We start from the raw sequence: 27,845 nt of genomic DNA, 5'->3' as shown, positions 1-27,845 counted from the left end.
AGTATCCTGACCCCTTGACGGCGGAGTAACACCGTCATCACCGCCATTACTTTAGTGAAGACTCGCGGAGCCGTTGTTAAACCAAAAGGTAACGCCCGAAACTGGTAATGGAGGTTGCCAATAGCAAACCTCAGGTATTGCTGATGTGACGCTGCTATAGGAATATGCAGGTAAGCATCCTGTATGTCCAGGGAGACCATGTAGTCCCCAGGTTCCAAGGCCAGAACTATAGAGCGAAGGGTTTCCATATGGAACTTGGAAACCTTCACAAACCTGTTCAATGCCTTGAGGTTGAGAATGGGCCGGGAGGACCCATTCGGTTTCGGGACTAGAAACCGCGGAGAATAGTACCCCCGTCCCCTCTGAGCAAGAGGCACCTGTACTACAACTCCTGTATCCAGGAGGGTCTGTACCACCGAATGCAGTGTTTGCCTTTGTCTGGTCCGACGGGACGTCTGTCTGGCAAAATCGATGAGTGGGTCGGTTTTTGAAGGCAATGGCGTAACCTCGAGTGACGACTTCCCGTATCCAGGCATCTGAAGTGGTCTTCAACCATTCCTGGGTATACCCTAGAAGCCGTCCCCCCACCCTGGGATCCCCCAGGGGGAGGCCCGCCCCGTCATGCGGCAGGTTTATCGGTCTTGGAAGCTGGCTGACGGGCAGCCCAGGCTCTTTTGGGCTTCGGCTTACCAGGTTTGGAAGTGCGGGCCTGCTTGTAGTACGCCTGACCTTTTGCTTTACCTGAAGGGCGAAAGGACATACCTTTAGCCTTCGACACAGAATGAGCGGTATTTGGCAGACAGGCAGTTTAGGCAGTAGCCAAGTCAGCCACTATCTTATTTAAGTCCTCCCCAAACAGAATATCTCCCTTGAAAGGGAGTACCTCCAGGGTTTTTCTAGAGTCCAGATCCACAGACCAGGATCTCAGCCACAGTATCCGGCGAGCCAGGACTGACGTAGTAGAGGCCTTGACTGCTAGGATACCGGCATCAGAAGCCGCCTCTTTAATATAGCGAGAAGCTGTGAAAATATATGACAAGCATTGTCTAGCATGGTCAAAGGATATTTCAGCTTCTAACTCCAAGGCGCATGCTTTAATAGCCTCGGCAGCCCATGTAGCTGCAATAGTGGGCCTTTGTGCAGCACCCGTGAGGGTGTAAATCGCTTTCAGACATCCCTCCACACGCTTATCCGTAGGCTCTTTTAGAGACGTGACGGTAGTGACAGGCAGAGCTCAGGAAAGCACCATCCTAGCCACATGTGAGTCCACTGGAGGAGGCGTTTCCCAATTCTTAGACAGCTCTGGCGTGAGGGGATAGCGAGCCAGCATCTTCTTTTGAGGCACAAACTTCGTACCCGGGTTTTCTCAGGGTTCCTGACGTATATCCACTAGGTGGTCAGAGTGAGGTAAAACTTGTTTAACCACCTTCTGACGCTTGAACCTATCTGGTTTCTTAGGAGGAACGGATGGCTCGGGATCATCCGTAATCTGTAGAATTAACTTAATAGCCTCCAAAAGATCAGGAACATCCACATGTGAACTCCCCTACCCAACAGCCGTATCTGAGTCAGAACCTGTGGGGTCAGAGTACGTGCCGTCTTCATCAGACGAGGTGTCAGTGACAGCAGTGGATTGTGAGGAGACAAGCGCTCGCTTAGAGGACCCCTTGGACTTAGGCGAGCGATGGTCAGACTTTTTAGTAGTCAGGGACTGGTTCAACTTCTTTAATTGAGCAGATAAATCATCCGCCCATGGCGGGTTAGCTGCAGGGACCACGTACGGTTGTACCGGCATTGGGGGTCCCATAGGGGGTGTTAGTTTATGAACTAGCGTATGCAGAAGCGTGGAAAAGCGGCCCACGGTGGGTCAGTATGTGCCTCCGTTGCCACAGTCCCACTGGGGGGGGGGGGGCAAGGAGCCCCCAGAACCATAGCCCACAGCTATATTCTCCTCATATGGGTCTGTGGCTTCAGCAACATCGGCAGTGTGTTCAGCCCCAGAACCGTTACCCTCAGAAGCAGACATGATATAACTTGCAGTATGAGGTAACACAGTACAATTATCAGCAGCACTATACCTCTAAAACCAAACCCCTGCGCAGTGTAGTCAGCACTAACAGAGATAAAGGAGAGATATGGTGACTAAATCACAGAGAAAAAATAAGATTTTAAACCTGCCGGTAAATCTTTTTCTCCTAGTCCGTAGAGGATGCTGGGGACTCCGTAAGGACCATGGGGTATAGACGGGCTCCGCAGGAGACATGGGCACTCTAAAGACTTTAGATGGGTGTGCACTGGCTCCTCCCTCTATGCCCCTCCTCCAGACCTCAGTTAAAGAACTGTGCCCAGAGGAGACGGACAGTACGAGGAAAGGATTTTTGTTAATCTAAGGGCAAGATACATACCAGCCCACACCATCCACACCGTACAACATGGAATATACGAACCAGTTAACAGTATGAAACAAAACAGCATCAGCCAGAGACTGATCAAAACTGTAACATAACCCTTATGTAAGCAACCTTCCTAGTGGAATGGGCCTTTACCGAATTTGGTAACGGCAATCCAGCCGTAGAATGAGCCTGCTGAATCGTGTTACAGATCCAGCGGGCAATAGTCAGCTTAGAAGCAGGAGCGCCAACCTTGTTGGCTGCATACAGGGCAAACAGTGCCTCTGTTTTCCTAACCCGAGCCATCCTGGCTACATAAACTTTTAAGGCCCTGACTACATCAAGAGACTTGGAATCCTCCAAGTCACCCGTAGCCACAGGCACCACAATAGGTTGGTTCATATCAAACGATGAAACCACCTTAGGCAGAAATTAAGGACGAGTCCTCAACTCTGCTCTATCCACATGGAAAATCAGATAGGGGCTTTTGTGAGACAAAGCCGCCAATTCGGTCACCCGCCTCGCAGATACGAAGGCTAACAACATGACCACTTTCCAAGTGAGAAATTTTAACTCAACTGTTTGAAGAGGTTCAAACCAGTGTGACTTAAGGAACTGTAACACCATGTTAAGGTCCTATGGCGCCACTGGGGGCACAAAAGGAGGTTGGATGTGCAGCACTCCCTTTACAAAAGTCTGGACTTCTGGGAGAGAAGCCAATTCCTTCTGAAAGAATATTGACAGGGCCGAAATCTGCACCTTAATGGAGCCTAACTTTAGGCCCATATCCACTCCTGTCTGCAGAAAGTGGAGAAAACGGCCCAGGTGGAAACCTTCCGTAGGAGCATTCTTGGCTTCACACCAAGATACATATTTCCTCCAGATACGGTGATAATGTTTCGCCGTCACCTCCTTCCTAGCTTTTATCAGAGTAGGGATGACTTCCCCCGGAATACCTTTCCTAGCTAGGATTTGGCGTTCAACCGCCATGCCGTCAAACGTAACCGCGGTAAGTCTTGGAACACGCAGGGCCCCTGCTGCAACAGGTCCTCCCTGGGAGGAAGAGGCCACAGATCTTCTGTGAGCATTTCCTGAAGATCTGAATACCAGGCCCTTCGAGGCCAATCCGGAACAATGAGTATTGTCTGGACTCCTTTTCGTCTTATGATTCTCAGTATTTTTGAGATGAGTGGAAGAGGAGGGAAGACATAGACTGACGGAAACACCCATGGTGTCACCAGGGCGTCTACCGCTACAGCCTGAGGGTCCCTTGACCTGGAACAATACCTCCGAAGTTTCTTGTTGAGGCGTGACGCCATCATGTCTATTTGAGGAAGCCCCCAACGACTTGTTATCTCTGCAAAAACTTCTTGATGACGACCCCACTCTCCTGGATGGAGATCGTGTCTGCTGAGGAAGTCTGCTTCCCAGTTGTCCACTCCCGGAATGAAGACTGCTGACAGCGCGCTTACGAGATTTTCCGCCCAGCGAAGAATCCTGGTGGCTTCCGCCATTGCCACTCTGCTCCTTGTCCCGCCTTGGAGGTTTACATGAGCCACTGCTGTGACATTGTCCGATTGAATCAGAACAGGTAGGTCGCGAAGAAGAGTCTCCGCTTGTCGTAGGCCGTTGTATTTAGCCCTTAATTCCAGCACGTTGATGTGTAGACAAGCCTCCTGGCTTGACCACAGTCCCTGAAAATGTCTTCCTTGTGTGACTGCTCCCCATCCTCGGAGGCTCGCGTCCGTGGTTACCAGAACCCAGTCTTGAATGCCGAACCTGCGACCCTCTAGAAGGTGAGCACTCTGCAGCCACCACAGGAGAGACACCCTGGCCCTGGGGGACAGGCTTATATTCTGATGTATTTGTAGATGGGACCCCGACCACTTGCCCAGAAGGTCCCACTGAAATGTCCTCGCATGGAACCTGCCGAAGGGGATGACCTCGTAGGCCGCCACCATTTTTCCCAGTACTCGAGTGCGTTGATGAACTGACACTCTTTTTGGCTTTAAGGTCTCTGACCATGCTCTGGAGTTCCTGGGCTTTTTCCGTTGGAAGAAAAACCCTCTTCTTTTCCGTCTCCAGAATCATGCCTAAAAATTATAGCCGAGTCGTTGGAATCAACTGCGACTTTGGCAGATTTAGGATCCAGCCGTGTTGCTGCAGCACTCTCAGGGAGAGTGACACGCTTTTCAGCAACTGATCTCTCGATCTCGCTTTTATCAGGAGATCGTCCAAGTATGGGATAATTGTGACTCCTTGCCTGCGTAGGAGCACCATCATTTCCGCCATTACCTTGGTGAAAATCCTCGGGGCCGTGGACAGTCCAAACGGCAAAGTCTGAAACTGGTAATGACAGTCCTGTACAGCGAATCTCAGGTACGCCTGATGAGGAGGATAAATGGGGACATGAAGGTATGCATCCTTTATGTCTAGTGATACCATAAAATCCTCCCCTTCCAGGCTGGAGATCACTGCCCGGAGAGATTCCATCTTGAATTTGAACCTCTTTAAATAGGGATTTTAGATTCCGAATGGGTCTGACCGAGCCATCCGGGACCACAAATAGGGTTGAATAGTACCTTTTCCACTGTTGTATTAGGGAAACCTTGATAATCACCTGCTGTCGACACAGCTTTTTGTATTGCAGCTAAACCTATTTCCCTCTCTGGGGGAGAAGCTGGCAAAGCCGACTTGAAAAATCGGCGAGGAGGCACTTCTCCGAATTCCAGTTTGTAGCCTTGGGATACAATTTCTATTGCCCAAGGATCCAAATCTGACAGAACCCAGACCTGGCTGAAGAGTCGAAGACGTGCCCCCACCGGCGCGGACTCCCGCAGTGGAGCCCCAGCATCATGCGGTGGATTTTGTAGAAGCCGGGGAGGACTTCTTGTTCCTGGGAACTAGCCGTAGCAGGCATTCTTTTCCCCTCTACCCTTACCTCTGGCGAGGAAGGACGAGCCCCGACCTCTTCTGGACTTATGCGACCGAAAGGGACTGCATCTGATATTGAGGTGTTTTCTTTTGCTGTGGGGGAACATAAGGCAAAAAAGAAGATTTACCCGCGGTAGCTGTGGAAACCAGGTCCGCGAGGCCCTCCCCAAATAAAACCTCACCCTTGTAAGGCAAAGTTTCCATATGTCTCTTTGAATCGGCATCACCCGTCCATTGGCGGGTCCACAGGGCTCGCCTAGCAGAAATTCCATGGCATTGGCTCTTGAACCCAACAGCCCAACGTCTCTCGCAGCGTCTCTCATATATAACGCTGCGTCTTTAATATGACCCAAGGTCAATAAAATGCTATCCTTATCTAGGGTGTCAATGTCAGATGACAAGTTATCTGCCCATGCTGCTATTGCGCTACATACCCATGCCGACGCTACTGCCGGTCTGAGCAAGGCACCTGTATGTGTATAAATTGATTTTATGGTAGTCTCCTGTCTGCGATCAGCAGGATCCTTGAGGGCTGCCATGTCTGGAGACGGTAGCGCCACCTTTTTGGACAAGCGCGTCAAAGCCTTGTCCACCCTGGGCGAGGATTCCCACCGTAACCTGTCCTGTGCAGGGAAAGGATACGCCCATAAGAATTTCTCATGGGAATCTGCAGTTTCTTGTCCGGAGTTTCCCAAGCTTTTTCAAATAAAGCGTTCAGCTCATGAGATGGGGGAAAGGTTACATCAGGTTTCTTCTCCTTAAACATGCATACCCTCGTGTCAGGCACCGAGGGGTCCTCTGTGATATGCAAAACATCTTTTATTGCAATAATCATATAATGAATACTTTTGGCCACCCTTGGGTGTAACTTCGGCATCATCGTAGTCGACACTGGAGTCAGAATCCGTGTCGGTATCAGTGTCTGCTACCGGGGACAGGGGACGTTTATGAGAGCCCGAAGGGCCTTGTGACACAGTCAAAGCCATGGATTGACACCCTGCTTTTTCTCTGGACTCTGCTTTGTCCAATCTTTTATGTAATAAAGACACATTTGCATTTAAAACATTCCACATATCCAACCAATCAGGTGTCGGCGTCGCCGACGGAGACACCACAATCATCTACTCTACCTCCTCCTTAGACGAGCCTTCCGCTTCAGACATGTCGACACACACGTACTGACACTCCCACACACACTGGGATATTACAATTATGGGGACAGCCCCCCAATAAGGCCCTTTGGAGAGACAGAGAGAGAGTATGCCAGCACACACCCAGCGTCACTGGACACTGGAATAAAATCCCAGACTGTACAGCGCTCTTTTAAAGAATAAATAATACACTCACTGCGCCAATTAAATGTGCCCCCCCCCCCCCCTCTTTTTTGCCCTCTGTACTTGCTCAGCAGGGGAGAGTCCGGTAGCAGCTTCTCTGCAGCTTGCTGTGGAGAAAAATGGCACTGGTTATTGCTGGAGGATCAAGCTCCGCCCCCTCAACGGCGGGCTTCGGTCCCGCTCAAATTCTTTATACTGGCGGGGGGGGTTTCAATATACTGCCTCCGCAGTATCTAATAAATTAGCCAGTGTCCCTTGCGGTGAATATTGCTGCCCAGAGCGCCCCCCCTGCGCCCTGCACCCGTACAGTGCCTTCTGTGTGTGTATGTGTGGGAACAATGGCGCGCAGCGTTACCTCAGTGAAGATCTGAAGTTAGATTTGGGTGTGGTGTGTTCAATCTGCAATCTAATTTTCAGTGTAAAAATAAAGCAGCCAGTATTTACCCTGCACAGAAATAAAAATAACCCACCCAAATCTAACTCTTTCTGCACATGTTATATCTCCCCCCCCCCCCCCCCCCCCCCCTGCAGCGCACATGGTTTTGCCCACCTGCTAACAAAATTCCTGCTGCGATCAACTTGGAATTACCCCCTTGGTCCAGTGTTCCGCAGAGTAGGAAAATTGTGGACTGCATTTAGAAACTCCCCTCTATAAATCCTGCATTTGCCACTGAGACAGTAAGGCACCACCAACTTTTAAACTACCTGCTTTTTGTAAGGGGTTTAATTCTGCCCCGTTTGGCGCCCTTGGTCACTTGGATCACTGCAGCATCTTCCTGTGTGTCAGTGGTCCTGGCACTTCCAGGTAGCAATGTTCGCGTCCTGTGCCTTTCCCTGTTAATAGAGGTGCTACTGGTCCTCTAGCATCTGCAACAATTGTCTCCTCTGTGATGGCTGCCATTTTTTAAGGGACTTTTTCAACAGTATTCCATCCGGACAGCCAGACCACATGGAATACAGTGGCAGAGACACTGGCAGCAGGCATGCAATTTCACAGCTTGTCTGGCCCTAGAAATGGCCCTGATGGTCGGGTTTAACAAACATGTCTTCTTTGAATTATATGGGCAATATCAAACTTATCACGCACATGCCCTTTTACGTTTTATAGGAGTAGATGTATGAAGCAGTGAAAAGAGTGGAGAAGTGCTCTAGTGAAAAAGTTGCCATTGGTAATTAATCAGCAGCTACCTATAATTTTATAGAATGCACTTGATAAATGTTACTTCAAAGCTGATTGGTTGCCACGGGCAACTTCTCCTCTGGCTCACTTCTCGACACTTTTCATTGCTTAATACATCTACCCCATAGTCTTTGTAAACATAATGATATTTTTGCTGCATTGAAGACTGAGGGGGTGATTCAGAGGTGGATGCAGTAGCGGTTGTGAATTTTGTTGCAATCACTAGTGCATCCTTATGTCAATGTTGCGACCCCTGGGGATGTCCAATTGAGATGCCCACCGGCTGCAGCATGAATTGGCCAATGTGTATACAAAGACGGACTATCCGCAGACCATCGGCCGTACCTTCAAACATTGCACCTGCCTATGGTAGGTGCTGAACGTGAAAGGGACGATGTCCGCCAGTGGCAGTTGAACTGCATCTTTAGACACAGTCCCATTCGCTGACACCAACATTCCCTGAATGTTAGAGTGTCCCCATGACCAGACTGCTCCTCAATGTTAATCACCCAACCCCAGTTACAAACCAGAAACACCATTGAAACTGCATGGATCTCCATGCAATTTCGATGTACGTCCCCCAGCTGTAACCATTGGGATGCATATGTAATGTGTCTCGTATGCATGAGCAGTGGGAAAACATTGGACGCATCAACTGTGTATGACTCAGAATCACCCCCTGGATATGGCATTTAAAGGGTTGTTCCACCTTTTGACAATCCCTCCTTAGTTAATCCTACTCCATAATAGAGAAAGATGAGATTTCGCACAGAACTGATCTTAAGATACTGTATGTTCACATATGTTACAATGTGTCAAACTAACATTAATGGCAATATCATCCAAAATTGGATAGCATCACTTACAGTAGTTGGTGGTGCTCCCAAGAGTCATACAATGTTTACAAGTGTTCAAAGAGAGAAAAGAAGACTATTTTAGCTGGGGACCTCTTATTTAGATCATGAATTAAGATACAATTTTGCTTTTATTAGTATGCATTAAAAACTCTCATCCTTCTTGTTTACCAGAAAGTAGTACTACTGATTAGTAATAAAATAGTAAATCAATAACACGACTATAGCACATATGATATGTGTCCCTCCTGAAGCAAAATTGCATCTTTTAAGCATAGATTATGACAACTGAAAAACACATACTAAACAGAGTGTATGTGCGGTAGGTCCAGTCCTGTGAATGGGACCCGGATCACCCAACCAAAGATGCGCATTTTACCAGGGGTTGGCTTGTTCACCAAGTTTGAATACAGGATTTGCTGATACACACTTTGGCTGATACACACTTTGCATTTTTTTTATCATACTGTGTGTGCTATAGTCGTGTTATTGACTTACTATTTTGTTACTAATCAGTAGTAATGCTTTCTGGTAAACGGGTTTTAATGCATACTAATGAAAGTTAAACGCTATCTTTATTCATGATATAAATAAGAGTGCCCCAGCCAAAAGAGTCTTCTTTTCTCTCTCTTTAATCCTACTCAATATTAGGTCCTTTAACCAGAACTGCCCCTGAATCGGATAGCTGGCTTGCTGCCATGTGTGTTGGATTTGCCTACAGTATTGCAGACACTGGGGGTGATTCAGAGTTTATCGCAGCAAATTTGTTAGCATTTGGGTAAAACCATGGGGGTCATTCCGAGTTGATCGCTTGCTGCAGTTTTTCGCAGCGCAGCGAACAGGTTACTACTGCGCATGCATATGCACCGCAATGTGCAGGCGCGTCGTACGAGTACATCGTTGCTGGGTGATGGATTTAATGAAGAATCCATTCGCACAGCCATTAGCAAGGAGATTGACAGGAAGAGGGCGTTTGTGGGCGGCAACTGACCGTTTTCAGGGAGTGTTTGGAAAAACGGAGGTGTGTCTAAGCGTTTGCAGGGCGGGTGTCTGACGTCAATTCCGGGACCAAAAAGACTGAAGTGATCACAAGGGCTGAGTAAGTCAAGAACTACTCAGAAACTGCAAAAAACTTTTTCGTCCCGCTCGGCTGCACACGTGTTCGCACACTTGCAAAGCGAAAATACACTCCCCCGTGGGTGGTGACTATGCGTTTGCACGGCTGCTGAAAGTAGCTAGCGAGCGATCAACTCGGAATGACCCCCCATATGCACTGCAGGTGGGGCAGATATAACATGTGCAGAGAGAGTTAGATTTGGGTGGGTTATATTGTTTCTGTGCAGGGTAAATACTGGCTGCTTTATTTTTACACTGCAATTTAGATTTCAGATTGAACACACCACACCCAAATCTAACTCTCTCTGCACATGTTATATCCAGTGTGACCGCCTGTGCATCTTTGGCTGTTTTCATTGACACACCCACAACACGCCCACATTGGTATATCGGGTATATCAGGACGCATCTGCTGTGCAACTCAGACGCATGTGCAGACTTACAACATCGGCCAGCTGCGTGCAGTATCAACACTGCGACTTAACCACTGAATCAGTCAACTTTCTGATTTTATTACTGGAGGGTTAGCCACTGTGTTAGGACTAGATGCATCATCGCTCGGAGAGTGATAAGATGGAAAGTGATAAACTGCCAGCCAATCAGCTCCTAACTGTAATTTTTCAAACAGGGCCTGTGACATGGAAGTTAGGAGCTGATTGGCTGGTGCTTTTTCTCTCTCCATTTTATCACTCTCCAAGCGATGATGCATCTAGCACGAACCGTTTTAGCATATCACCTGCTCTGTCGTGCCAATGGTAACTGTATTCCAGAATGGTTAAAGGCATGCTTCTGCCCTTTCATTGTCTGTGGGTAAGGCCGGTACCAGATAGGTATGTACAACTCTATACTATCAATGTCTCCCTAAATGCAGGGATCCTGACTCGGAATATCATGTATGAGCGGGTTCGGTTTTACTCGGATTTACTCGGTTCTCAAAACGGCATCTTATTGGCTCACGGATGTCACGTGTTTTGGATAGCCAATAGGAAAAATCCGGATAAAACCGAACTGGCGTTAATTCTGGCGTTAAATCCGAACCCGCTCATCTCTAAGTACAGCAATTCATTTGTTTTTCAGTAGGGGATAACAGTTAAAAATGAATATCTCTATTAGTTGTAAGCAGACTACTCTGCATACAGCATTTTATATGTTACTCAGAGCAGTCATGGATTTTATAGCTAAAATATGTCCTATTTATAATGAGGGCCTATGTATGCCTTGTCTTTCCTCAAACATATAGAAACCCATAATGAAAGATTATCCTTCACACAAAAGATATACATTTCCCCTTCCCAAAATCATACATTATTAGGAGTGAAAGTAGGAGTCAACTCTACCACTAGGCAAACCTAAGTATTTGGCTAGGGCCCATAACACTGAATGTGTGATCAATGTCTCTCGTGCTGGGGTTTGATGTCACAGTCTCATGCCACACTTCGTTTTGATGAACACACAATACCTGCCCCACCACTGCGTACAAGATGAGAAACTGTGATGGGGAAACTCACAAAAGAGATAGTGTCGGCAGACAGATAAGCTGCATGAATTGCTCAAGTATAAGGTCAATAAGTCATGAAAGATGATTGAATAAAGAATAGTTGATTATTTATCTATTTGATGTAACTTTTTTCCCATATTATGACCTTAAATTCCTGAATTAGCACCAATATACCTTGAATATAGTTGGGGTCCAAGATATGTGTATAAAGGCAAATATGGAGGCAAGACAGACATGTTTCAAATGTAATATTCCACAGGATGGGTGCTTAGTGAACAAGTGGGTAGTTGGATATTTCCTCTTTATTTCTCTGACGTCCTAGTGGATGCTGGGCACTCCGAAAGGACCATGGGGAATAGCGGCTCCGCAGGAGACTGGGCACAAAAGTAAAAGCTTTAGGACTAGCTGGTGTGCACTGGCTCCTCCCCCTATGACCCTCCTCCAAGCCTCAGTTAGATTTTTGTGCCCGAACGAGAAGGGTGCAATCTAGGTGGCTCTCCTGAGCTGCTTAGAGTAAAAGTTTAAATTAGGTTTTTTATTTTCAGTGAGACCTGCTGGCAACAGGCTCACTGCATCGAGGGACTAAGGGGAGAAGAAGCGAACTCACCTGCGTGCAGGATGGATTGGGCTTCTTAGGCTACTGGACATTAGCTCCAGAGGGACGATCACAGGCCCAGCCATGGATGGATCCCATAGCCGCGCCGCCGGCCCCCTTACAGAGCCAGAAGACAGAAGAGGTCCGGAAAATCGGCGGCAGAAGACGTCCTGTCTTCAACAAGGTAGCGCACAGCACTGCAGCTGTGCGCCATTGCTCTCAGCACACTTCACACTCCGGTCACTGAGGGTGCAGGGCGCTGGGGGGGGGCGCCCTGAGACGCAATAAAAACACCTTGGATGGCAAAAAAATGCATCACATATAGCTCCTGGGCTATATGGATGCATTTAACCCCTGCCAGAATACATAGAAAAACGGGAGATAAGGCCGCCGATAAGGGGGCGGAGCCTATCTCCTCAGCACACTGGCGCCATTTTCCCTCACAGCTCCGTTGGAGGGAAGCTCCCTGGCTCTCCCCTGCAGTCACTACACTACAGAAAGGGTTAAAAAAGAGAGGGGGGGCACTAATTACGCGCAGTATTAAAGATACAGCAGCTATAAGGGGAAAAACACTTATATAAGGTTATCCCTGTATATATATATAGCGCTCTGGTGTGTGCTGGCAAACTCTCCCTCTGTCTCCCCAAAGGGCTAGTGGGGTCCTGTCCTCTATCAGAGCATTCCCTGTGTGTGTGCTGTATGTCGGTACGTTTGTGTCGACATGTATGAGGAGAAAAATGATGTGGAGACGGAGCAGATTGCCTGTAATAGTGATGTCACCCCCTAGGGGGTCGACACCTGAGTGGATGAACTGTTGGAAGGAATTACGTGACAGTGTCAGCTCTGTATAAAAGGCAGTGGTTGACATGAGACAGCCGGCTACTCAGCTTGTGCCTGTCCAGACGTCTCATAGGCCGTCAGGGGCTCTAAAGCGCCCGTTACCTCAGATGGCAGATATAGACGCCGACACGGATACTGACTCCAGTGTCGACGGTGAAGAGACAAATGTGACTTCCAGTAGGGCCACACGTTACATGATGGAGGCAATTAAAAATGTTTTACACATTTCTGATAATACGAGTACCACCAAAAAGGGGTATTATGTTCGGTGAGGAAAAACTACCTGTAGTTTTCCTGAATCTGAGAAATTAAATGAGGTGTGTGATGATGCGTGGGTTTCCCCCGATAACAACTGATAATTTCTAAAATGTTATTGGCATTATATCCTTTCCCGCCAGAGGTTAGGGTGCGTTGGGAAACACCCCCTAGGGTGGATAAAGCGCTCACACGCTTGTAAGGGCTCTACCCTCTCTTGAGATGGCCGCCCTTAAGGATCCTGCTGATAGAAAGCAGGAGGGTATCCTAAAATGTATTTACACACATACTGGTGTTATACTGCGACCAGAAATCGCCTCAGCCTGGATGTGCAGTGCTGGGTTGGCGTGGTCGGATTCCCTGACTGAAAATATTGATACCCTAGATAGGGACAGTATATTTTTGCCTATAGAGCATTTAAAAGATGCATTTCTATATATGCGTGATGCACAGCGGAATATTTGCCGACTGGCATCAAGTCTAAGTGCGTTGTCCATTTCTACCAGTAGAGGGTTATGGACACGACAGTGGTCAGGTGATGCGGATTTCAAACGGCATTTGGAAGCGGGCAAAAGGTTCCTCATTTCTGCCCCGTGACAGAGGGAGAGGAAAAAGGCTGCAGAAATCAGCCAGTTCCCAGGAACAGAAACCCTCTCCCGCCTCTGCCAAGCCCTCAGTATGACGCTGGGGCTTTACAAGAATCAGGCACGGTGGGGGGCCCGTCTCAATGAATTTCAGCGCGCAGGGGGCTCACTCGCAAGTAGACCCCTGGATCCTTCGGGTGATATCTCAGGGGTACAAATTGGAATTCGAGACGTCTCCCCCTCGCCGTTTCCTAAAGTCGGCTTTACCGATGTCTCCTTCTGACAGGGAGACAGTTTTGGAAGCCATTCACAAGCTGTATTCCCAGCAGGTGATAATCAAGGTACCCCTCCTGCAACAGGGAACGGGGTATTATTCCACACTGTTGTGGTACCGAAGCCGGACGGCTCGGTGAGACCGATTCTAAAGCTAAAATCTTTGAACACTTACATACAGAGGTTCAAATTCAAGATTGAGTCACTCAGAGCAGTGATTGCGAACCTGGAAGAAGGGGACTACATGATGTCTCGGGACATCAAGGATGCTTACCTTCATGTCCAAATTTACCCTTCTCACCAAGGGTACCTCAGGTTTATGGTACAGAACTGTCACTATCAGTTCAGACGCTGCCGTATGGATGGTCCACGGCACCCCGGGTCTTTACCAAGGTAATGGCCGAAATGATGATATTCCTTCGAAGGAAGGGAATTTTAGTTATCCCTTGCTTGGACGATTCCCTGATAAGGGTAAGATCCAGGGAACAGTTGGAGGTCGGTGTAGCACTATCTCAGGTAGTGTTGCGGCAGCACGATTGGATTCTCAATATTCCAAAATCGCAGCTGGTTCCGACGACTCGTCTTCTGTTCCTAGGTATGATCCTGGACACAGTCCAGAAAAAGGTGTTTCTCCCGGAGGAGAAAGCCAGGGAGTTATCCGAGCTAGTCAGGAACCTCCTAAAACCGAGCTAAGTCTCAGTGCATCAATGCACAAGGGTTCTGGGTAAAATGGTGGCTTCCTACGAAGCAATCCCATTCGGCAGATTCCACGCAAGAACTTTCCAGTGGGACCTGCTGGACAAATGGTCCGGGTCGCATCTTCAGATGCATCAGCGGATAACCCTGTCACCAAGAACAAGGGTGTCCCTCCTGTGTTGGTTGCAGAGTGCTCATCTTCTAGAGGGCCGCAGATTCGGCATTCAGGACTGGGTCCTGGTGACCACGGATGCCAGCCTGCGAGGCTGGGGAGCAGTCACACAGGGAAGGAATTTCCAGGGCTTATGGTCAAGCCTGGAGACATCACTTCACATAAATATCCTGAAGCTAAGGGCCATTTACAATGCTCTAAGCTTAGCAAGACCTCTGCTTCAAGGTCAGCCGGTGTTGATCCAGTCGGACAACATCACGGCAGTCACCCACGTAAACAGACAGGGTGGCACAAGAAGCAGGAGGGCAATGGCAGAAGCTGCAAGGATTCTTCGCTGGGCGGAAAATCATGTGATAGCACTGTTAGCAATTCCGGGAGTGGACAACTGGGAAGCAGACTTCCTCAGCAGACACGACCTCCACCCGGGAGAGTGGGGACTTCACCCAGAAGTCTTCCACATGATTATAAACCGTTGGGAAAAACTCGACAGGTATTGCGCCAGGTCAAGGGACCCTCAGGCAATAGCTGTAGACGCTCTGGTAACACCGTGGGTGTACCAGTCAGTGTATGTGTTCCCTCATCTGCCTCTCATACCCAAGGTACTGAGATTGATAAGATGGAGAGGAGTAAGCACTATATTCGTGGCTCCGGATTGGCCAAGAAGGACTTGGTAACCGGAACTTCAAGAGATGCTCACGGAGGATCCGTGGCCTCTACCTCTAAGAAGGGACCTGCTCCAGCAAGGACCCTGTCTGTTCCAAGACTTACCGCGGTTGCGTTTGACGGCATGGCGGTTGAACGCCGGATCCTGAAGGAAAAAAGGCATTCCGGATGAAGTCATCCCTATCCTGATCAAAGCCAGGAAGGATGTAACCGCAAAACATTATCACCGCATTTGGCGAAAATATGTTGCGTGGTGCGAGGCCAGTAAGGCCCGACGGAGGAAATTCAACTGGGTCTATTCCTACATTTCCTGCAAACAGGAGTGTCTATGGGCCTGAAATTGGGGTCCATTAAGGTTCAAATTTCGGCCCTGTCAATTTTCTTCCAAAAATAACTAGCTTCAGTCCCTGAAGTTCAGACGTTGTAAAAGGGGTACTGCATATACAGCCTCCTTTTGTGCCTCCAGTGGCACCTTGGGATCTCAATGTAGTTTTTGGGTTCCAAAAGTCACATTGGTTTGAACCACTTAAATCTGTGGAGTTAAAATATCTCACATGGAAAGTGGTCATGCTGTTGGCCCTGGCCTGGGCCAGGCGCGTGTCAGAATTGGCGGCTTTATCCTGTAAAAGCCCTTATCTGATTTTCCATTCGGACAGGGCGGAATTGAGGACTCGTCCTCAGTTTCTCCCTAAGGTGGTTTCAGCGTTTCACCTGAACCAACCTATTGTGGTGCCTGCGGCTACTAGGGACTTGGAGGACTCCAAGTTGCTAGACGTTGTCAGGGCCCTGAAAATATATGTTTACAGGACGGCTGGAGTCAGAAAATCTGACTCGCTGTTTATCCTGTATGCACCCAACAAGCTGGGTGCTCCTGCTTCTAAGCAGACTATTGCTCGTTGGATTTGTAGTACAATTCAGCTTGCACATTCTGTGGCAGGCCTGCCACAGCCAAAATCTGTAAAAGCCCATTCCACAAGGAAAGTGGGCTCATCTTGGGCGGCTGCCCGAGGGGTCTCGGCTTTACAACTTTGCCGAGCAGCTACTTGGTCAGGGGCAAACACGTTTGCTAAATTCTACAAATTTGATACCCTGGCTGAGGAGGACCTGGAGTTCTCTCATTCGGTGCTGCAGAGTCATCCGCACTCTCCCGCCCGTTTGGGAGCTTTGGTATAATCCCCACGGTCCTTTCGGAGTTCCCAGCATCCACTAGGACGTCAGAGAAAATAAGAATTTACTTACCGATAATTCTATTTCTCATAGTCCGTAGTGGATGCTGGGCGCCCATCCCAAGTGCGGATTGTCTGCAATACTTGTACATAGTTACAAAAATCGGGTTATTATTGTTGTGAGCCATCTTTTCAGAGGCTCCTCTGTTATCATGCTGTTAACTGGGTTCAGATCACAGGTTGTACGGTGTGATTGGTGTGGCTGGTATGAGTCTTTCCCGGGATTCAAAATCCTTCCTTATTGTGTACGCTCGTCCGGGCACAGTATCCTAACTGAGGCTTGGAGGAGGGTCATAGTGGGAGGAGCCAGTGCACACCAGCTAGTCCTAAAGCTTTTACTTTTGTGCCCAGTCTCCTGCGGAGCCGCTATTCCCCATGGTCCTTTCGGAGTGCCCAGCATCCACTACGGACTATGAGAAATAGAATTATCGGTAAGTAAATTCTTATTATTTCCCTTAAGTCCTAGAGGATACTGGGGTCCATTTAGTACCATGGAGTGTAGATTGGTCCATTAGGAGCCATGGACACTTTAAGAATTTGATAGTGTGGGCTGACTCCTCCCTCTATGCCCCTCCTACCAGACTCAGTTTAGAAAATGTGTCCGGAGGAGCCGGTCACGCTGAAGGAAGCTCCTGAAGAATTTTCTGCATTTATTTTCTATGTTTGTTATTTTCAGGCAGGGCTGGTTGGCACCAGACTGCCTGCTTCGTTAGGGGTGGGGAACGGCCCAACCTCTTGAAGGGTTAATGGTCCCGTTCCCTGCTGACAGGACACTGAGCTCCTGAGGGAACTCTTCGCGAACCCTACCATGGCGAGCGTACATTCCCGCAGCACGCCGCCACCCCTAACAGAGCCAAAAGAATGAAGAGTTGGGAGCACTGAGCCGGCGTCCCGGTTAGCTGAGACGCACGGCTTCTAAACGGGGCGGAATGCATCTCCAGACACAGTACTCAACTGCGTCTCAGTACACTGTACACGGTACCCAAACTGGCAAACACAGCCTTAAAATGGTTATGCTCCATTTTAAGCACAAAAATTACCTCAGCCAGTATAAAAAAAGTGGGAAGACCGCACGCCATTGAAGGGGCGGGGCTTCACTGAGAGGATCCAGCAGCTCACCAGCGCCATTTTCCCTCTGCAGTGGACACAGACGCTGACTGACAGGGACGCGTAGCTCCTCCGGTGTGACTCCAGATTACCTCAGCGGTACAAGGGGCTCATAGCAGAGGGGATCGATTATTCGTGAACTTAGTCCCCTATCAGGGTACTTAGTCTGCAACCTGGCTATACTAGGCATTAGCGGTAAGGGCGCAGTGGGGGCTGGCTCCTAACATCTCTGTGTCCACCTGAAGGGCTCTTTGTGGGTTGCTTGTGCTTAACCTTTCCTGTGTGTGTGCTGTCACATTTACATTATGTCAGGCAAAGAGTGTGTTTCTTGTACAGCGGAGTGTTCCTTTTCACCAGGGGGCTCACTACTGGGTACTCAGGTTTCACAGAATAGCGGGGCTGAACCGGAGTGGGTTAATTCTCTTAAAGGAATGATCTCCACTCTTTTCTACAAAATTGTCCCGCAATGAGAAAGAGACGCAATACTTAAAACAGACTGTGGATGAGTTTATGAACAGAGACTCAGTCCCTAAAACAGCGTCTCAATCCCCTCCCATTTGTCCACAAAAGTGATCTCTGGCCAATATCCTGCAGTCTGACGCTGACAGGATAGACATGGAGGAGGGGGAGGTGGACTCAGAGGCGGGGGGATGCAGCTCTGTTACAGGGAATAGAGGCTCTTATAGAGGCTATCAGAGATGTTCTGCATATTCCTGATAAGGTGTCAGAGGAGTGTGAGGAATCTTATTTTAATGTAAAAAAGAAGTCCTCGGTTACTTTTCCTGTGTCAAAGGAACTGAAAACCCTGTTTGGAGAACCATGGGTTAATCCTGATAAGAAGTTTCAGATCCCTAAAAGGTTGCTCTCATCTTTTCCTTTTCCTCTGGAGGATAGGAAAAAATGGGAAAATCCACCGATAGTGGACACATCAGTATCCAGGCTGTCACAGAATATTGTATTGCCTGTTCCTGGTGCAGCCTCCCTGAAAGACACGGCTGATCGTAAAATAAGACTACACTCAAATCATTGTACACAGCTGCTGGGGTGGCCCAAAGACCCACTATTGCATGTGCATGGATCACTAAAGAAATTGCTAAATGGTCAGGTAACCTAATTGAGGGGTTAGATTCCTTATCAAGGGGGGATGTTGTCTTACTCCTGCAGCATATACAGGACTCTGCGAACTATATGGTGGAAGCCATAAAGGAAATAGGCATGCTTAACGCACGCACCACCGCTATGGCAGTGTCGGCACGCAGGGGCTTGTGGGTACGCCAGTGGACTGATGACGCAGACTCCAGGAAAGGCGTGGAAGGCCTACCATTCACAGGAGAGGCCTTGTTTGGAGATGAATTAGACAAATGCATCTCCACATCTACTGCGGGTAAGTCTACGTATCTTCCTTCCGCAGCCCCCCCAACCAAGAAGACTTATTCAGCTTCTAAGTTACAGTCCTTTCGGATGGCCAAGTTCAAGGGCAAATCCAAAGGTGCTTCTACGTCCTCCAGTGGTGCAAGAGGTAAACCACGCAAACCAGCAAGAGCAGGTGCTCAGGAACAGAGCTCAGGCTCTGCTTCCTCAAAGACTTCGGCATGACGGTGAACCTCAATGCCTGGAAGGCTGTCAGGTGGGAGCCCGACTACAATTCTTCAGTCAGATCTGGTCAAATTCGTGCCAGGATCCCTGGGTCATAGATCTTATTTCCCAGGGCTACAGACTGGAGTTCCAAAAGCTCCCAACTCACAGATTCTACAAATCAGGCTTGCCAGTTTCACAAGAGGCAAGTATAACTTTACAGCATGCCATCCAAAAACTGGTACAGACTCAGGTCATTGTTCCAGTTCCACCTCACCTACTAAACAAGGGGTACTATTCCAACTTGTTCGTAGTACCGAAGCCGGACGGTTCGATAAGACCGATTCTGAACCTCAGGTCTTTGAACCCGTACTTACGAGTGTTCAAATTCAAGATGGAGTCTCTGAGAGCGGTGATCTCAGGTCTGGAGGAGGGGGAATTCCTAGTGTCTCTGGATATCAAGGATGCGTACCTTCATATTCCGATCTGGCTGTCTCATCAGGCTTATCTCTGGTTTGCACTGCAGGACTGTCACTTCCAGTTCCAGGCCCTGTCATTTGGTCTCTCCACGGCACCAAGGGTGTTCACCAGGGTGATGGCAGAGATGATGTTTCTACTCCGCAAACAGGGAGTGAACATAATTCCGTACCTGGACGATCTGCTGATAAAAGCGCCGTCCAGGGAAAGATTGCTGGACAGCATTGCTCTCTCAACCAAACTCCTCCAGGATCACGGGTGGATTCTGAACCTTCCGAAATCTCACCTAGAGCCAACATGGAGGCTCCCATTCCTGGGAATGATACTGGACACGGAGTCACAAAACGTGTTCCTTCCATTGGAAAAGGCATTGGTAATCCAGTTGATTGTTCGGGATGTCCTGAAGCCAACCCGGGTGTCGGTGAATCTGTGCATTCGCCATCTGGGGAAAATGGTGGCCTCTTACAAGGCACTACAATACGGAGGGTTTCACGTAAGACCCTTCCAGCTTGATCTGTTGGACAAATGGTCCGGATTGCATTTGCACTTGCACCAGAGGATCCGTCTGTGGCCAAAGGCCAGGATCTTCCTTCTGTGGTGGCTACAGTCTTCTCACCTCGTCGCAGGACGGATGTTCGGAATTCAGAACTGGATTCTGTTAACCACAGACGCAAGCCTCAGAGGTTGGGGAGCAGTCACTCAGGGGGTTCAGTTTCAGGGAAGATGGTCAAGTCAGAAAGTCGTCCTTCCAATCAACATTCTGGAACTCAGGGCCATATACAACGCCCTTCTATAGGCCTCACATCTTCTTCAAGATCAGGCAATTCAGGTCCAGTCAGACAATGTGACGGCAGTAACGTACATAAACCGACAGGGCGGAACAAAAAGCAGATCAGCAATGTCGATGTCAGCGGTTTTCATTCCAGGAGTAGACAACTGGGAAGCAGACTTCCTCAGCAGACACGACCTGCACCCGGGGGAGTGGGGACTTCACCCTGAAGTGTTCAGGTGCTTGACAAGTCAATGGGGATATCCACAGATCGACATGATGGCGTCTCTTCTCAACAAGAAGCGCAGGTTATTGTTCCAGGTCGAGAGACCGACAGGCGGTGGCGATAGCCGCCCTGACAACTCCATGGGTCTATCAGATGGTGTACGTGTTTCCTCCACTTCCTCTGATCTCAAGAATTGTAAAATGAATAAAAAGAGAAAAGGTTCAAGCAATACTCATTGCTCCGTACTGGCCAAGAAGGGCCTGGTACACGGACCTTCTGGAGATGCTCCTCGAAGATCCGTGGCCTCTACCTCTTCGCGAGGATCTTCTGCAACAGGGCCCGTTCGTCTACCAGGACTTACCGCGGCTACGATTGACTGCATGGAAGTTTGACAGCTGATTCTAGCCATGAGAGGGATCCCTAACAAGGTTATCCCAGCTATGATCCAAGCCAGGAAGAGGGTAACGTCTAAGCATTCTCATCGTATTTGGAAGAAATACGTCTCTTGGTGTGAAAGCAGAAATTATTCTGCGGTGGAATTTCATCTGCAACGTTTCCTGCTTTTTCTGCAGGCGTAGATGTGGGCATGCGTCTGGGCTCCATAAAAGTCCAGATTTCGGCCTTGTCCATTTTCTTTCAGAAACAATTGGCTTCTCTCCCTGAAGTCCAGACGTTTTTGAAAGGTGTTCAGCACATCCAACCTCCCTTTGTGCTGTGGGAGACAGCACCTTGGGATCTCAATGTGGTGCTGCAGTTTCTCCAATCAGACTGGTTTGAACCGTTACAGGAGGTGGACGTAAAATAAGTCACACTGTTGGCCTTGGCTTCAACAAGACGTGTGTCGGAGCTGGGGGCTTTGTCTCACAAAAGTCCCTATTTAATTTTCCATGAGGACAGAGCTGAACTCAGAAATCATCAACAATTTCTTCCTAAAGTGGTGTCTGCGTTTCACATCAACCAACCTATTGTGGTTCCGTTTGTCACCGCCATTTCTGTTACTACAAAGTATTTGGATGTTGTGCAGGCTTTGAAGGTGTATGTGAAAAGAACAGCTCGTCCCAGAAAGACGGACTCGCTATTTGTTCTTTATGATCCCAATAAGATTGGGGGGCCTGGTTCAAAGCAGACAATTGCACGCTGGATCAAGCTTGTTGTCCAGCATGCTTATTTCACTGCATGTTTGCCGTGTCCAAAATCTGTACAGGCCCACTCTACTAGGTTGGTGGGTTCTTCCTGGTCGGCTGCCCAGGGTGTCTCTGCTTTACAGCTCTGCCGAGCAGCTACTTGGTCAGGTTCGAACATGTTTGCTAAGTTCTACAAGTTTGATATTTTGGCCTCTGAGGACCTTCAGTTTGGTCAATCAGTTCTGCAGGAACCTCAGTACTCTCCCACCCGGTTTGGGAGCTTCGGTACATCCCCATGGATAAGTATGGTTGGTTCAGCCGTTGCTGTTCTTGTTTCAAGTTTGGTTAGCTTGGCTTTACTCTTATTGTGTGTGCTGGTTCGGAATCTCACCACTATCCTTATCTATCCTTCTCTCAAAGTATGTCCATCTCCTCGGGCACAGTTTCCTAGACTGAGTCTGGTAGGAGGGGCATAGAGGGAGGAGCCAGCCCACACTATCTAATTCTTAAAGTGCCCATGGCTCCTAGTGGACATGTCTATACCCCATGGTACTAAATGGACCCCAGTATCCTCTACGGACTATGAGAAAATGATTTACCGGTAGGTAATTAAAATCCTATTTTCTCAGTTTGGGCACTTAGTGCATAAGTGGATGTTCAGATCTTTCCTCTATATATTCCTCAAAATGGCCGCTTAGTGTACAAGTGGAGGGTCATAGCTTTCCTTTCTATAATCCTCAGGATGGGCGTTTATTGCATAAGTGGATGGTCAGATCTTTCCTCTATATATTCCTCAGAATGGCCGCCTAGTGCACAATAGGATGGTCAGATCTTTCCTCTTTATAGTCCTCAGGATGGGCGCTTAGTGCACAAGTGGATGGTCAGATCTTTCCTCTATAACTCATATATTCCTCAGGATGGTCATTTAGTGCATAAGTGGATGGTCAGATCTTTCCTCTTTATAGTCCTCAGGATGGGTGCTTAGTGCACAAACTTGTCATTTTGTATTATAAATATTATATTCCTTTTATTCCTGTGAATTACTGTAATGCATGTTGTTGTGTTATTAATCTTCCAAATATAGGGAACCAAGATCGTCATCACTATGAGACATTCGAGAAGTTTGGAAACGAGACCTTCCTTCTGCATCTGGACAATGGAAGGGGGTAAGAGAATCAGTGCTGTAGCTGAAAGTGTCTGGTACAGAATCTGACCCTTGCCGCCCTAACATATGCTTTCCTACAGATGTAGCCACACTTATCTAGCGTGGCTATATTGCAGGTGTGCACGCTTTTCGCGGCTAGGCAGCGTACAGAACGCTCCCATTCATGTGAATGGGGTGTGTGCACATCTATGAAGCGCGCACACCCGTGATGCGGTGGCGAATAATAAGCGTGGCTACATCTATGTATATCACATACATTAGACAAGAATATTATTTGCAGCACTACCTCCTAGTTAGGCTGTCTTGGTGCTTCTTTAATTATTCACTTTTAATATCTTTATTATGGGAAAATCTTGTGATAATTAATCACAGTTAGGTTTGGTGTAACAGGTTAAAATCACACTGACAACGACATACAAATATGTGATAATAAAAATAGTGTAATAAAGATTAAAAGGAAGAGAGCAATGCCCATCTCTTGTTACTGTCCTGATTATTTTATTGGTTGCACTACCAAAATATTCTGATTTTTTAGACTTCAATTGTACTTAGATGTAATGCATGGATGTAATGGTTTTGTTTTTAGATCCATATTGAGTGTATTGTAGATATTGGTAATAGTTCCGGCATTTCCTGGCTATTACTCTCCGATGATTTTACAGTTCAGTGTCTGTAAATTTATAGCTATATTGCTCCAAAAAGGCACATGAACAGTATAAACCCAACTGTAGTTGGTGGCACCCCCTACTGGAGTAGGTAAACATTTTTAATTAGAACATAGAGGAACCTCTTTCGCTATAAATTTATATAAGTGTGCAGATACACAACCATTTATCTGATTCTATAATTATAAGAAAAGAGAATGAAATGAGTACCCTATAACATATAAACGTTGCAGCTGACCCAAAAGATGCTTGGTTCGGCAGAAACTGTTGCCATGGCTGTCCCTATTGCTACTCCACTATTGGAAGCATAACTGAGTACAAATTTCAAAACTGTTCCATTGACTATCTGCCTCATTCCACTTTTGTCTATATGATGTTGCATGTTGTTCTTGCAGATTTTGGCCTTAAATATTCTGCATGGATTTTTCCATATCACCTTCGCCCCATCTGAAAATCAAACCCCAACACAAAAGAATGGATTTGCCATTGCTTTATCATTTCTATTTATAGACTAGAAATTCTGTGAATTGCAATAATGTATAACTGTAATTCCTCAAAATGGGAACTTTACAGCTATGTAAAATGTTCTTTTGCAAGATCTATTTATTCATTTTCTCATTTCTGTTTTGAAGGGTTAAGTGGGAATAGCTAAGAAACAAGTGGGGATGAGAGAATGGAAGGGAAGTGGTAGAGGGGAAAAGAAGATAAAGCAGGTTGTATTCAGAAGAGAAGAGAAGGGTTTGGTACAAATACAAACTGAAGTTGGAGCGATTCTGTAAGGACAAAATAGGAGGGAATAGTAAAGAAACACGTAGAAAGAATTTGGGGACTTTAAAGAATTGGAGTGAACAAAAGCAAAACAGTATGAAAGTCATTTGGAAATATGTGAGGGAACAGGACAGGTTACATTTTGGTAGCGAAGAAATGGAACCAGAAGGGATAAGTGGGAAGATAAACAATTACGGCAGTGGTTCTGGTTCCCAAACTTTCTTGAATCATGGCACCCTAAAGTACAGTTTCTGTTTTGTGGCACCCCTAGGCCAAAAGTTTCTTATTGAGAGATTGAGAAGAAAAATATTAAATGAAGTAAATTGTGCTGACCTGTCACACTTAGGGTCACTTATGTGGTGGTGGATATGGTTGCATTTCTGTTTGTCCACATATTTTATGATTGGCAGCCACCAGCTCTGGTTTTACCTATCACATGAACCTTAAATAACTTGATTTCTTGATTTGGACCTTGACCATTAACCCATGGCACCCTGTATCCAGTTTGGGAACCAGTGAGTTAGGGAGAGTTTGAAAGTAAAGCAATAGGTGGAAACAGCTGTTTGAAAAATATTTAGTAAACAAAGATTATGGACTTAGATGGATTGCTAATGGAATGCTAATGAGACTATAGATATATGTATCCAGGCTTGGACTGGCCCACAGGGGTACAGGGGAAACCACCGGTAGGCCCCACCGCCTGGGGGCCCACCTCCTGCTCTAAGGATCAGGTTCTAGACTGTGCACTTGAATTATACATTATACATATGTTACCTTATACTGGGCTATGGTGTATTTTCTACAGTGCATTGCTGTTATTAATCTGGTACATTATTATGCATGCAGCAGCTGAATTTACTGTATATATTTATGAAGGGGCACAGACGTTGCACTTTCTAATGGTTAGTCAAACAAATGAGGTGGCAGGCCACACCCCCTCAGCAGCCTGGTCACACCCCTAAACAAGGGCCCCTACCACTGCATTCCCCCGGTGGGCCCTACATGCCCCAGTCCAACACTGTATGTATCACATGCATTGCATCGCCCGACTTTTATACGTTAGCCATCATCACTAGTGATGGTGCTTCTGCCTACCGTATGCTAGGTGCACGAAATCCAACGGAAATAGGCGTACTTACAGTAAGACTCCAAATACGTTGTCACTCTGGCCACACACCCATACAGGCCACAACACTCCCTCGGTTCTCTACCATGTGTACACCAAATTGCAGCCAAGCTGACACCCAGAAATGTACAGTTCATGGAATGTCTGAGAGCAATGTCAGAGATATGAAAACATGTTATATGCAGACATATTTATATTTGCTAGAGAGTATGCGTCATTTGTTAAAGCTCGCAAAATGCTTCTGCATTCGGACTTGCATGCTATTCAGAATAAGGATCAGAGCAAGAAGATAAATAAGTATTGAGAATTTGGAAGTTGAGGAACAGGTGAAAAAAGAGTGGAAAGACTAATGGTAAGACTGGAAGGCTCGAGACGTAGATTGGAAAGGGTTTGGAAGAGCGGTGATGAGGAGGGAAGAGATAGCAATTACAGTACAGCAACTAGAGGGAGAGTAGAAGGTAAGGTGTAGATAGGTGAAATAAGGATGGGGAAATAACAGATTTTGAAAGGGATATGTGTAGATTTGTTAAGTCAAGAGAAGAAAAGGTGACAAATAAAATCATAATTTCACACAAGTCTATGAAAGGGCAGATATTAGAGAAAAAAGATCAGTGCCAAGTATGGAGAGAATAACGAAGTAGTAAGCACACAAGACGGTTATTACTGGTACAAGTAAGAAAGTGTAATGTTTAACTCTGACAGAAGGAAGGAGAGAGGGAGAGGAGGGTTGTAAGTATAGAGGAAAGATTATGAGACCATGTATGTTTCCCCCTTTAGGTTTGGACGACACTCATATGATGACCAATCCATTCTGGCTCCTCTACAGCAATGTTGCAGGTTAGTCAAATTAATTGGTGCATTGATTAGTAAGAAATGTGTGTTATTAGCCCGGGATACTGATTGTGCTTTTGTATTGGAATGCCAGATAATCATGTATACTACTACAGTCAGTAATGGAAATCAGAAAAAAAAAAACAATATTAGGGGAAACAATGTTATTAAAATTCATGGCAAAGTTAAAAAAGGAGCAATTACTTTCTGTGACAATAGTACCAGCCTGGCCTTGTTAAAACAATATGTTGAAATACATGTGCCAAATGTAAAATGATAGTACAAACCACAAAGAAAATTCTCTGGGTCAAAGCATCTCAATGCTACAGTATACTGTATGTGCCAATCCGCCCACATACTGCCTAACATCTTTTTGAAAAGTATACGTTTCTGGTGGTTTTGGTCAGGGTTAATTGTCTTTGCAATAATATCATCAGAGGTTCCGGTTCTGCCTTGCTTCTAAGTATGTATTGCTTCAAATTATCTTTGACATACTTATTCTCACTACAGCTCCTTCTGTTATAACTTTTATTGTTCCACCGTTGACTAATTTAGATTCATTTTTCTAAATTGAACTTCACAGGATGTAGAGCAGGATGTTGAACGTAAATTGACAGGAATATATTTGATGTTACCTTTTCTAATAGGTGATAGCTTTCATATTATTTTCTTAATTTGAGCATTCCATTCAATACATAACAATTGCTAACGCCTTCAAAATATAGTGCTGGTCATACATGGTACAATTCTGAGAAAGAATTAGGGGTATATTTGCTATTAAGTGCAGGTTTTTAGAAGTGAAGATGTAACATACTGTACTTTCTGAGGTTAAAAAAAAACAATTTGTCCATCGAGTTCAACCTGTTCGTGATCTCCTACACTGTAATATTTTTAAGACTAATTTTAACTGTTGTGAATGTTTAGCTGTTATGTAAATTCCTCTATTTTTTTTTATTATTGTTATTTTATTTTATTACTATAGTGCATGATTTACCCACCATAACCCTGTATATCCTTATACATTAGGAATTTATCTAGACCTTTCTTAAAAGTAATGGCCAAGTCCACCATTACTACTCTCTCAGGCAGGGAATTCCAAATACGTATTGTCCTTACTGTGAAGAAACCTTTCCGTCTCTGTGTGCAAAATCTCCTAACCTCTAACCTAAGCGGGTGTCTACGTGTCCTTTGTGATGATCTTACCAAAAACAAATCCCCTGCTAGCTCTATGTATTGACCCCTGATATATTTGTAAATGTTAATTATGTCCCCTCTTAATCTCCTTTTTTACAGTGTAAACATGCCTAGCATATCAAGCCTTTCCTCGTATTCTAGCATCTCCATCTCCTTAATAAATTTGGTCGCCTGTTTTTGCCCATAGCAACCAATCAGATTCTAGCTA

General features: G+C 46.6%; 1 protein-coding gene across 3 annotated transcripts in view; it reads left to right on the top strand.

Annotated features, from left to right (window-relative positions):
- LOC134958116 (extracellular serine/threonine protein kinase FAM20C-like) overlaps positions 1–27,845 on the top strand; it is a 402,537-nt gene that overhangs the window by 277,402 nt on the left and 97,290 nt on the right. For all 3 annotated transcript variants that reach the window (XM_063940488.1, XM_063940487.1, XM_063940486.1), the window contains 2 exons: positions 22,973–23,054; positions 26,390–26,449. In XM_063940488.1, the coding sequence (XP_063796558.1) occupies positions 22,973–23,054; positions 26,390–26,449 (142 nt within the window). The remainder of the gene's footprint in view (positions 1–22,972; positions 23,055–26,389; positions 26,450–27,845) is intronic.

The sequence above is a fragment of the Pseudophryne corroboree genome, chromosome 9 (genome assembly GCF_028390025.1).
Source record: "Pseudophryne corroboree isolate aPseCor3 chromosome 9, aPseCor3.hap2, whole genome shotgun sequence".
In the NCBI taxonomy this organism is placed as follows: domain Eukaryota; kingdom Metazoa; phylum Chordata; class Amphibia; order Anura; family Myobatrachidae; genus Pseudophryne; species Pseudophryne corroboree.
Note: the sequence above shows the minus strand (reverse complement) of the source record. Positions and strands in the feature narration are given on the sequence as shown.